General features: G+C 42.3%; 1 protein-coding gene across 2 annotated transcripts in view; it reads right to left on the reverse strand.

Annotated features, from left to right (window-relative positions):
- atp9b (ATPase phospholipid transporting 9B) overlaps positions 1-13,366 on the reverse strand; it is a 361,204-nt gene that overhangs the window by 51,580 nt on the left and 296,258 nt on the right. For both annotated transcript variants that reach the window (XM_085993631.1, XM_085993632.1), the window contains exons 16-17: positions 5,265-5,426; positions 103-195 (exon numbers count right to left, since the gene is read on the reverse strand). In XM_085993631.1, the coding sequence (XP_085849757.1) occupies positions 103-195; positions 5,265-5,426 (255 nt within the window). The remainder of the gene's footprint in view (positions 1-102; positions 196-5,264; positions 5,427-13,366) is intronic.

Raw genomic sequence — 13,366 nt, forward strand, 5'->3', positions numbered from 1 at the left:
GCGCCTCGGACCTACCTGTTCAGATGCAGGGATTGTTCCCTGCACCCAGTTTGCGCTAATTTCTTCACCAATATGTCTAATTTTTTTAAAATTAGTTCTTACCTCTTCTTCCAGCCAATCATTGTACTGTACGATGCTCGACATTGCCACATCAGCTCCTTTCATATAGAATGTGATTTCCCCCGAAGAATCATCCTAAATGTCAAAGTAAAATATAAAAATTTACATTGGAAATTCAGAATTTCATTAAAAAAATACCAGAGTAACTATCACTTTTATTTCCCTCCTCTTCTTAGGCCATTTACTGACCATGGTGGATCTCCTAGTCCTCCACTAATGCTTCTCTGATCTGACCAGTGACGACCTCCTGTCATCCCCTGTAAAGCAGAACCTTGTCTTTGCTCAGTGCGTCCTCATCTATTGCTACATATGGCTTCATAAAAAGTAACCCTGCGCTCACATTATTTCCAGTCCTGAATTCTAAACCAGAAAGCTTAGTGGCTACTGTGTAGTCAACTGATACTGATGTTTTCCAGGTGGGCTATAGTTCTCAATCGGTATAGAGTCATAGAGTCATAGAGTAATACAGCACGGATAGAGGCCCTTCGGCCCATCGTGTCCGCGCCGGCCATCAAGCCCTGTCTAATCTAATCCCATATTCCAGCATTTGGCCCGTAGCCTTGTATGCTATGGCATTTCAAGTGCACATCCAAATGCTTCTTAAATGTTGTGAGGGTTTCTGCCTCCACAACCCTTTCAGGCAGTGAGTTCCAGACTCCAACCACCCTCTGGGTGAAAAAGTTCTTTCTCAAATCCCCTCTAAACCTCCCGCCCTTTACCTTGAATCTATGCCCCCTAGTTATTGACCCCTCTACTAAGGGAAAAAGCTCCTCAGCATCCATCCTATCTATGCCCCTCATAATTTTGTACACCTCAATCATGTCCCCCCTCAGCCTCCTCAGCTCCAAGGAAAACAAACCCAACCTGCCCAGTCTCTCTTCATAGCTGAAGCGCTCCAGCCCTGGTAACATCCTGGTGAACCTCCTCTGCACCCTCTCTAACGCGATCACATCCTTCCTGTAGTGTGGCAACCAGAACTGCACACAATATTCCAGCTGTGGCCTAACCAGTGTTTTATACAGCTCCATCATAACCTCCTTGCTCTTATATTCAATGCCTCGGCTAATGAAGGCAAGTATCCCATATGCCTTTTTTACCACCTTATCCACCTGTTCCGCCGCCTTCAGGGATCTGTGTACTTGCACACCCAGATCCCTCTGACCCTCCGTCTTGCCTAGGGTCTTTCCATTCATTGTGTATTCCTTTGCCTTGTTAGTCCCCCCAAAGTGCATCACCTCGCACTTTTCCGGGTTAAATTCCATTTGCCACTGTTCCGCCCATCTGACCAACCCATCTATATCGTCCTGCAGACTGAGGCTACCCTCCTCGCTATTTACCACCCTACCAATTTTTGTATCATCCGCGAACTTACTGATCATACCCTTTACATTCATATCCAAGTCATTAATGTAGACCACAAACAGCAAGGGACCCAGCACCGATCCCTGTGGTACCCCACTGGCCACAGGCTTCCAGTCACAAAAACAACCTTCGACCATCACCCTCTGCCTTCTGCCACTAAGCCAGTTTTGTATCCAATGTGCCAAGGCACCCTGGATTCCATGGGCTCTTACCTTCTTGACCAGTCTCCTGTGCGGGACTTTATCGAAGGCCTTACTGAAATCCATGTATACCACATCCACTGCGTTACCCTCATCCACACACCTAGTCACCCCCTCAAAAAATTCAATCAAATTAGTCAGACATGATCTTCCCTTGACAAAGCCATGTTGACTATCCCTGATTAATCCTTGCCTCTCCAAGTGGAGACAAATTTTGTCCCTCAGGATTTTTTCCAATAATTTTCCTACCACTGATGTTAGGCTCACTGGCCTGTAGTTCCCCGGTTTTTCCCTACTACCCTTCTTGAATAATGGTACTACATTAGCGGTTCTCCAGTCCTCTGGCACATCCCCTGTGGCCAGAGAGGTCCTGAATATATGTGTTAGAGCCCCCGCAATCTCCTCCTTTGCCTCACACAGCAGCCTGGGATACATTTCATCCGGGCCTGGGGATTTATCCATTTTTAGGCCAGCTAAAACCGCCAATACCTCCTCCCGCTCGATGTTAATATGTTCGAGCATATCACAGTCCCCCCGCCCTATTTCTATGTCTACATCGTCCTTCTCCATAGTGAAAACAGATGCAAAAAATTCATTTAGAACCCCTCCTACATCTTCCGGCTCCACACACAGATTGCCACTTTTGTCCCTAATGGGCCCTATTTTTTCCCTAGTTATCCTCTTACCCTTAATATACTTATAAAACATCTTCGGATTTTCCTTTATTTTGCTTGCCAGTGTTATTTCATGGCCCCTCCTTGATCTCCTAATTTCTTTTTTAAGTATCCCCCTGCACTTTTTGTACTCCTCTAGGGCTTCCTCCGTCTTTAGCCTTTTGTATCTACCAAAAGCCCTCCTTTTTTTCCTAATCCATTCTCGTATATCCCCTGTCATCCAAGGTTCCCTGTGGTTTTTGGAACCACCCTTGACCTTTACGGGAACATGTTGCCATTGTATGATCTCAATCTCCCTTCTGAAAGCCTCCCATTGCTCCGATGCGGATTTTCCTACAAGTAGCTGATCCCAGTCCATTTTGGCCAGATCCTGCCTTATCCTATTAAAATCGGCCTTCCCCCAATTTAGAACCTTTATTTCCGGCCCATCCCTGTCCTTTTCCATGGCCACCTTAAATCTTACCATATTATGGTCACTATCACCAAAGTGCTCACCTACTAGCACTTTTTCCACTTGGCCGGCCACATTCCCTAGAATTAGGTCCAGTACCGCCCCCTCTCTTGTCGGACTTTCTACATGCTGGCTCAAAAAGCTCTCCTGGATGCACTTTAAGAATTCTACACCCTCTGAGCCTTTCACACTCTGACTATCCCAGTTAATATTGGGGAAGTTGAAATCCCCCATTATTATTACCCTATTATTTGCACATTTCTCTGAGATTTGCCTACATATCTGTTCCTCTATCTCCCCCTGACTGTTTGGAGGCCTATAGTACACTCCCAGCAAAGTGCTTGCCCCCTTTTTGTTTTTAAGCTCCACCCATATGGCCTCATTAGAGGACCCTGCTAATATATCATCCCTCCTTACTGCAGTAATTGACTCCTTAATTAATATTGCGACACCCCCTCCTCTTATACCTCCCCCTCTGTCTCGCCTGAAGATTCTGTACCCCGGAATATTGAGCTGCCAGTCTTGCCCTTCCCTCAACCATGTCTCCGTGATAGCAACAATATCATACTCCCATGTGTTTATCAACACCTTCAGTTCATCCACCTTATTCGCAAGACTCCTTGCATTAAAATAGATGCCATCCAGCCTTGCCCTTATATATTTGCCCTGTCTACCAAGCTGACTTGTTTCTAGGTATCTAGGACTCAAAAGGATACTGATCCGTTGTTAGTTCCTATGATGTCAGTCAATGTTCCCCCTAAGGTGTGCTGTCGTGCACCGATTGCGAGGTGCTGCGCAGGACGCTCGCTCGCCAGCTGCTACCGCTGGAAGAGATACCACGCACATGCAGCTGCAAAGGGCCCGCGCAGGGAAAAAAAATTAGAGGGAACATTGATGCCAGTTACATATGTGGGTCCTATGCAGGATAGTGTGTTCAGGTTAATTGTCATCCACCACTCCCATAAGCAGACTTTGCTTTCTTTATGATCCGGAGCGTGTCTTTATTTGCCTAATTTCCAGGTAAGGCTCAAGAATCAAATCAAGAACCCTCATCACTGTATACCAGGGTTCCTGTTCACTATCCAGCAACTGCTGCTGGTAAGTAAATGTGTGGGAACATCAGGGAACGGTGGGATTGGGTTTGGATTTAATATCCCCACAAATAACTTGCTGATATTCACTATAGGAAAAAAAAAAGAGGCGGCCATTCGGCCCATCGAGCCTGCTCCGCCATTCAATATGATCATGGTTGATCCTCTATCTCAATACAGGAAACTCTTTTATCCGGCACCGATGGGACTGGCGTGGTGCCGGTTTATCAAAAAGTCCGGATTACAGAGAGTTATAGTTAAAAGGTACGAGAGCTCCGTATGCAGCAACAAATTCATGCTTCCCTGTTGCTTAGCAACAGCTGCAGGAATCCCGGCCACAGACCAAGCGTCCTTGTTGCTTAGCAACAAGTGCAGAAACCCCCGATTACACAGCCAAGAATCAAGAAATGGCCACTAATATGAAGAAAAACTTAACCGAACCTACTCCTGAATTTTGCCGGTTAACCGGAGATTTCCGGTTGTTTGGGAGCCGGTAAATCGAGAGTTTCCTGTACCATATTCCCGCTCTCTCCCCATATCCCTTGACGCCTTTTGTGCCTAGAAATCTATCTATCTCCTTCTTAAATATATTCAGTGACTTGGCCTCCACAGCCTATCTAGGTTCAGATTTGAAGAATGGTCACTCGGGTAATGTACCAGAAAGCTACCTGCACCAACATGAAATAGCACATTCTGGAGACAAGGGAAAAAACTGGGGAAAAAGAGAGATATTTTGCTGGTTTAAAAGTTTGACATTATCGATGTTTACTTCAGTCATGTGCAAATATTTAGACAATTTTACTGTAAAAAAATTAATTCTGCGTGACCGCAACATTTCAAAGGATTTTGACAATGTTGCAAGCTATAAAAACAAAGCGACAGAAGTTCATCAACACAGGTTATTTTATAAACTACGGCAGACTCTCAAAAGTCTATTACTTTTAGTTATACAACCCTTCCTTTTCTACCTATTGAGTAGTTTTCTCATTTATATTTGCATTTTACATTATCTCTGGCACCTGTGTTACCAGCACAAGTAAAGCCATGTAGTTTGCTTTATGTGTCAGGAAGGAATGTGTCTTACTAGTACATTTATTATTGTATGTACACTACATTTTGTTTTAGACAGTTTATGCCAGGAGCAGCTGTAGCCACTTACCACATCTTTGACATGTGATAACATTCAGGAAAGGGTACTAATGGTTTGCTATGTTGACCAAAAGCTGGAAATGAGCTTTATCACAATGTAGTTTTACAGGAATTAGCATATACTCAAATAAATATTTCAACTATTCCACTGTAGGAGATTAAACATTTTTATAAAATGCTGGATCTATTTTTGTCTACACTTATTTATGAAACTCACCCGGACAATGATGCCCATTCTTTTGCTTTCCGACGTGAAAGGGAAAACCTGTAGAATGATGAATGGAAGGATTTGTCCACCAGGGGTCTTCAGCTGCATAGACGAGAGATCTCTGCTCACTAATGTCAGACCCACGCTCTGTGTCCACTGTACAAGAGCCACCTAAACAAAGATCAAAGGTCAATCACAATTCTCCGTCCAATGCACTGAAGACTCCCACACAAAAGTCAACAGTGATACCTAAACCCGAGGTCAAATGTCAGAAAGCATATCATCCAAGTGAAGAGAACTATATGCCACGAGATAATACAAAATAAATAAACAACAAGCAGTGAATTTACTAAAAAGAGTAAGACAACACAAAACTCATATTTGACTTTTTAAAAAATGATATACCCAAACTATAAGAAACCCCTTGGGAATACGAAAGGAATCAATTATCGTTTGATATCAGAAGTATGATAACTTAAAATATACTTAAGAACTAAAAATAAGTTTATCCCTTTCTGACTCATTGGGTTGGATTTTCATTGAGGCGGGACTACAGCTTTTGGGGTTGTAGTCCCGCCTCCATCAAGTTGCAGCCAACCCACGCGATTTTGACTTGATTGGCCTTGTTGAGCCCGCCCAGCGGGCTCAGCAGGCCAATTAAGGGCCACCCGGCAACAGGTGATATCAGAGATTGATATTTCATCTGTCAAGACCTTTTGACAGATGAAATATCAGCATTTGACAGCTGTTTGAAGCTGTCAAACACTGACAATCTGTACTCCCAAGTTAATTCCTTCCTGTCAGGATGATTTAGAGATCTCTCGGGAACAGAAAGCGGAATGCTGCAATTTTTGACAGATCGCGGCCATTCTGCTTTCTGTGCTGGTGAGATGAGGGACTCCCGAGACCTGAAGGAAGGCTGTAAAGGTAAGTAAAACGTCTTTAAACACACTTACCTCTGCATTCATGCACCCATCACTCACCTCTCACCTGAACACCGGACATCTCGACCCCTCCAAGCCCTTCAGCCCGCCTCGCTAACTTGGCGTGGTTTGGAGCTGTCGGGAATCCCACATTTCAAGAATGAAAATAGGGATTAGGCTAAAAATTACCTGTTAACTGGCAGTTAATTGGCACTAATCCCCTTCCCGCCTCGGGGATGCGGGTCCCAGTGCGGGTCGGGTACCCGCCTCCTTTGAAACTGGCATGGAGGCGAGTTGGGGGCGGGATGGGTTCGTGCCCCCCGATTTCCGGATTTTAACCCCCCCACACACCTCCAATCCCGCCTCCACGGCCCAATGAAAATCCTGCCCATTATGTTGAAACACCTGAACTAGCAGTTTTACCTACAACAGAACACTCAACACATTTGTCAGTTCAGAAGAACAGAAAAGGAAATGTTCTCAGGTCACGTGTTGAACATAGCATGGTTTTGGTCACATTAGTGTGAATTCACAGAACATGTTTACCCAAAAACATAAGCAGGTTATTGAGTAAGATCGATTAGTAGCCTATCAAAAAAGCAGGACAGGGCTCAGATTTCCAATACAACAAAATGTATTTACCATAATTAAAACTGAAAAGCATGCATTAAAACCGCTTGCTACTTAACATGTCTGAGCTAATGCGATTAACTTTATGAATGGTCCACTTTATGTGTCCTTCCTCCTAAAGCAGCATTTTTGCAAACAGCAGCTAAATATGACAAGGTTAGAATTTTAAGCTTTCCTTTCTAATAATTTAATCATTCTCCAAGATCTAAAGTAGCATTTTTGTGCCACATCAATCAAGATGAAGGTCCTTGGATCTGTATTTTTTTTATATATAACTTTGCTCACTGGGTAGGCTTAAATAATTTTTGTACACTCATTGTCGCGTTTAAAAGTTAGTCATCAAAATCATTGTAATTACAATACTATAATTTTTTGTGGTAGAATAACTTTTGCACAGGATGTTGTCAGCTGCAAATGATTCAATACTCAAAGATTCATTTCCAATTTGCTCCGTGAAAGGTTACTATTACAACTTGACCTGCAAATTGTATCTCTGCTAATACACTATCATTTAATTTTATGCCCCATTGTACTAAAGAGTAAAGCATGCTATATTTGGTGACTCACATCTGTTTATTATTGAAGCTCTGCTTGGTTTAACAGCCTGTCTGAATTAGCAGCTTTCACTGCAGTTATCTTGGGCTGTTTTACCTGTCCGAAGATCCTGCATCATCCCACTTTAATCCATAATTGTCCAGTTAACATACATAGGACAAAGAACATTTAACTCAACATTTACCAAAACGACCATATTGACAGGGATATAGGAAACAATGAGATTTTACTTGGGAGCAATATGGTTTTAAACTAATCACAGTAAATCTAATCTACTCTTTTTGCTGAAATGAAACAACGAAGTATCACTAATGAATTTTAATTTATGTCATAAGAATTTATAAATGTGCACTATTTCTAAACAGACGTTACCTTAGCAGAAATATAGACTGTATACAAATGACCAGAATTAATTAATATACACACTAAACAAAATGAGACTCGGTACTTAATCAAACTTCAAACTCATCACACAGTAAAAGTATATATATTTGTAATATTCATTTTAAACAAGACAGTTAATTATTTCACAAGTGTATAGGTTGCTGATCAAAATTTGGCAATTTTCATTTACATCAAATAAGCTAGTCAAGAACAGCACAATTCAGTACAAGTCATATTTATATATGATGCCATATTCATTCCTTTAATATTTTATTTATTTTTCTTCTTGGGGTGTGGGTGACAGTATTTATTGTCCATCGCATGTTGCCCTGAGGGGCTGGAATCACATCTAGGATAGACCAGATAGAGATGGCAGGTCCCTAACAGAAGGGCATTAATGAACAAGTTGGCATTTACAACAACCCATCAGCCTTTGTGGTCATTTTCCCTGGTATTAGCTCATCAATTACCAGAATTACTTTATTCAATTGCACAACTTGCCATGTTGGGATTTTTGAACTCTAGCCTGGTGCCATAACCACTAGGTTATTGTACCTTGGCAGGTCTCCATGGCATCATTAGTGATAAGTAAGAGAATGTAGTGTTTTATAATGACAGGCACATTATAATAAGAAACATATAATATAGTTGATCGCCAATGGCAATAATAATTGTATCTTCCAAGAACAGTTTCGCTGCTGCTTTGACACTCAGCAATTTGTTTTTGTATGCTCTCACTTTTGTTTGCCATCCGCTCTTTTTCCTTTTGTATAGCTGTCACATACTTTTCTTACTGTAAGAACATAAGAATTAGGAGCAGGAGTAGGCCATTTGGCCCTTCGAGCCTGCTCCGCCATTCAATAAGATCATGGCTGATCTTCTACCTCAACTACATCTTCCTGCACTATCCCCATATCCCTTGATTTCCTTAATATCCAACAATCTATCGATCTTTGCCTTGAATACACTCATTGACCGAGCATCCAGAGCCCTCTGCGGTAGAGAATTCCAAAGATTCACAACCCTTTGAGTGAAGAAATTTCTCCTCATCTCAGTCCTAAATGGCCGACCCCTTAGTCGGAGACTGTGAGCCCCAGTTCTAGACTTCCCAGCCAGGGGAAACATCCTCTCCGCATCTACCCTGTCAAACCCTGTAAGAATTTTATATGTTCTAAACTCTAGGGAATATAGGCCTAGTCTACTCAATCTCTCCTCATAGGATAATCCTTTCCCCCCCCCCCCCCCCCATCCCAGGAATCAGTCTGGTGAACCTTCGTTGCACTCCCTCTAACGCAAGTAAGGTAAGGAGACCAAAACTATACTTCTTTCATTAATGTAGTGAACTTGTAAGTCTTGTCTTTGTTAAAGCCAAAGGATGTGCAGGAAGATGCCAGCCAACATTGACTGTTGGAGGTGGGCACCAGGATCGGATGGGTGAAGTTCTCTGGAAGATGGTACAACAGAGAGAGAGAATTTGGAGAGAAGATGATTGAGATGGAGACTCAGGATGGGAGGGGTAGAACTGGCATCTGGTAGGGTCATGGGGGAAGAGCTCAAGTGGCTTGGAGGGGGTAGGTTGCCTGGAGGGATGGAAGAAAGGATTAGAGAAAATGTTTGTGGTGTGAGTGTAAGAATAATATGTTTTGTATGTGTGATGGACTCGAGACTATTAATATAAGATGTATGTAATAAAGATGAATTTAATGTGTATGGATCGCCCCGGGTCAAGGCAACGGCGCAAAACTTAAAGGAAATCTGCATAACAGGATAACCCCCATCGAAACTCACCAGAAATTCAAGAGCCATTAAAAGGCGGATAAATCACCTGGACCGGATGGCTTACATCCTAGGGTCTTGAGGGAAGTGGCGGTAGGGATTGTGGATGCATTGGTAATAATTTTCCAAAACTCCCTGGACTCGGCAAAGGTCCCGGCAGACTGGAAAACTGCTAATGTAACACCCTTATTTAAAAAGGGCAGTAGACAGAAGGCTGGAAACTATAGACCGGTTAGCCTAACATCTGTGGTAGGTAAAATTTTGGAGTCCATTATTAAGGAGACAGTAACAGGACATTTGGATAATCATAATTTAATAGGACAAAGTCAGCATGGTTTTATGAAGGGGAAGTCATGTTTGACAAATTTGCTGGAGTTCTTTGAGGAAGTAACATATAGGGTGGATAAAGGGGAACCAGTGGACGTAGTGTATTTAGACTTCCAAAAGGCATTTGACAAGGTGCCACACAAAAGATTATTGCTTAAGATAAAAAATCACGGGATTGGGGGTAATATTCTGGCATGGATAGAGGATTGGCTATCTAACAGAAGGCAGAGAGTTGGGATAAATGGTTCATTCTCAGACTGGCAATCAGTAACTAGTGGTGTTCCGCAGGGGTCAGTGCTGGGTCCCCAACTCTTTACAATCTATATTAACGATTTGGAGGAGGGGACCAAGTGTAACATATCAAAGTTTGCAGATGATACTAAGATGGGGGGGGGAAAGTAGTGAGTGAGGAGGACATTAAAAACCTGCAAGGGGACATAGACAGGCTAAGTAAGTGGGCAGAGATTTGGCAGATGGAATAAAATACTGGAAAGTGTGAGGTTATGCACTTTGGCAGGAAAAATCGTAGAGCAAGTTATTATCTTAATGGCAAGAAACTGGAAAGTACTGAAGTACAAAGGGATCTGGGGGTCCTGGTGCACGAAACTCAAAAGGTTAGTATGCAGGTGCAGCAAGTGATTAAGAAGGCCAATGGAATGTTAGCTTTCATTGCTAGGGGGATAGAATATAAAAATAGGGAGGTATTGCTTCAGTTGTACAAGGTATTGGTGAGGCCGCACCTGGAATACTGCATACAGTTTTGGTGTCCATACTTAAGAAAAGACATACTTGCTCTCGAGTCAGTACAAAGAAGGTTCACTCGGTTAATCCCGGGGATGGACATATGAGGAGAGGTTGAGTAGATTGGGACTCTACTCATTGGAGTTCAGAAGAATGAGAGGTGATCTTATTGAAACATATAAGATTGTGAAGGGGTTGGATCGGGTGGATGCGGGGAAGATGTTCCCGATGATGGGTGAAACTAGAACTAGGGGGCATAGTCTTAGAATAAGGGGCTGCTCTTTCAAAACTGAGATGAGGAGGAACTACTTCACTCAGAGGGTGGTAGGTCCATGGAATATGCTGCCCCAAAAAGCTGTAGAAGCTACATCATTACATAAATTTAAAACAGAAATAGACAGTTTCCTAGAAGTCAAGGGAATTAAGGGTTACGGGGAGCGGGCAGGAATTTGGATCGGTCATGGCCCTGTGGGTAGCGGAGCAGGCCCAGGGGCTGTGTAGCCTGATCCTGCTCCTATTTCGTGTGTCTAATTCTGTTAGATTCAGGAGATGGTTCTGTGATAGTAGATTGGCGGTTATGATCAGATCAGCCATGATCTTATTGAGTGGCGGAGCAGGCTCGAGGGGCTGAGTGGCGGAGCAGGCTCGAGGGGCCGATTGGCCTACTCCTGCTCCTATTTCTTATGTTCTTAATTAACTTAATCAAGAAATGGCACCAGCCACATGCTCAAAGGAAAGCCAATCAAGAACTGCCATGAAACTAAGACCCAATCCTGGGGTCTTAGCAATTTAGACTAGAGACAATGGATTTAAAAAGATATAAAACAAGGAACCCAAAGGCTCTCACTCACTCACTCTTTCTCTCTGGATGACCACACGGAAAAGCAGGAAGCCCTCCCTCTACAGACCAGACCAAGAAGCAAGAAAAAAGGCCTTGACTCAGGGAAATAAAAGTCTGTTTTAATCCAACCCATTACCTTACTTGTTGTAATCGAGTAGAGTCCATAGGTACCAGTAGGCTATTGTTTTGATGTGCATGAGTGTGTGTGTTTAATAAACTATTCCAAATTGTTTCAAAAGAATTGATCTTGCTGTCAATTTAATGCCAGTCAAAATAAAAAGCTTACATGAGATAGAAGGCTTATTTGCAGTGTGCTCTGGATTATTTTCTTAATAAATATGTTGCTACACTCCAACAAGTAAAAATCACTACTTGATCTGGTTCTGGGTATGTGTCAGAGCAATTTGGTGACCTAAAAGTAGGGGATTATTTGAGAAAGTGACCATAATATAATCACATTCACTGCATGAACAGAAAAAGGGAAAAGAAAAATCAAGGACAAGGATGCTTGAATGGAGAAAAACAATTTATAAGATGACAAAGAGCAGCATTATCCTGATTAAATGGAAGGAGAAATAGGCAAACAGAACCACAGATCAGTAGTGGAAAGTATTTAAACAGATAATGAAAAGGATACAAATCAAATACATGTGGGCTTTAAGGAAGATCTTAAGGGGGGGGGGAGAAAGGGGGTTAGGGAGGGAATTCCAGAGTGTGGGGTCTAGTTGGCAGAAGGCATAGTTGCCAATGGCGGGGTGAAGGGATGGGAAGATTCACTTGTCCAAGGCCTACGTTAGGCTTCAATGGGAGTATTATTTACAGTTCTAGGTATCCCATTATAGGAAGGACATAAAGCAATGAAAAAGGTGCAGTGCAGATTCACCATGACGTTACTTGGGAAGTGGGAGTAGTTATTAGGAGTTGAAAAGCCAAGACTTTTTTTGATCTGATAGAAGTGTTCAAGACTATGAAGGGTAATAAGATAAATAGTGATAGATTATTTTCACTGATTGGTGAGATGGTAATGAAAAGACACAAATTTAACAATCACAAAGAGAATTAAATGGGAGGTTAGAAAACGATTCCCTTACAGAGTGGCTAAAATTGTGGAATTCTTTGCTATTAAGTATTTTTATGAATATTACTTTAATAGAGGAATTAGATTATTGCTTGAAAAAGAGGAATATCAAAGGTATGGGGAGCAAGCAGGAGTGTGATATTAGACTTATATGGAGAAAAACATGTGGATTTGATGCACCAAATGGTCAGTCTCTACTGTAATATTTTATGATTCTAATGACATTTGGGAGCCAATCAAAATGTGTGTTAAGGGAGTAATGTCCTATAAAAGGAATGATTTTTGTGCTTTCTCTATTATTGGAGGCAGTCAGAAGCGGCACCATTTATTTAAAGTCATGGAAATGGGTCTACCATATCTCAGAGGTGATACAGCTATCTATATTGGGGCGCTGTTGTGGAATTGTATACTGCATACTTTTAGGTGAGCTTTTTTTTTATTCTCGACACTTAGTCAACCCTCTATATACTGCTTAAGATTAACACTAAACAGGAGTAAATTACTTGGGGTGAAATTCTTTAGAAGCTTTTTTTTTAAGCCACAGCCCAGTAACCATGCATAAAGAGTGGTCCTTAACTTTGTTGGGAAGATCCTTCCCTGCCAATTGGTAGTAGTCTAAATATACAGGAAACTCTCTTAACCGGCACCTAAATAACCAGAAACCTCTGTTAACTGGCAAAATTCAGGAGTAGGTTCAGGTAAGTTTTACTTCATATTAGTTGCCGTTCCTGGATCTGTGGCTGTGTAATCGGGGTTCCTGCACTTGTTGCTAAGCAACAGGGATGCGTGGTCTGTGGCCGGAGTTCCTGCACATGTTGCTAAGCAACAGGGAAGCCTGGATTTGTTGCTGTGTACG

The sequence above is a fragment of the Somniosus microcephalus genome, chromosome 7 (assembly GCF_052327205.1).
Source record: "Somniosus microcephalus isolate GS21.2 chromosome 7, FLI_Smic_1.0, whole genome shotgun sequence".
NCBI classification, from domain to species: domain Eukaryota; kingdom Metazoa; phylum Chordata; class Chondrichthyes; order Squaliformes; family Somniosidae; genus Somniosus; species Somniosus microcephalus.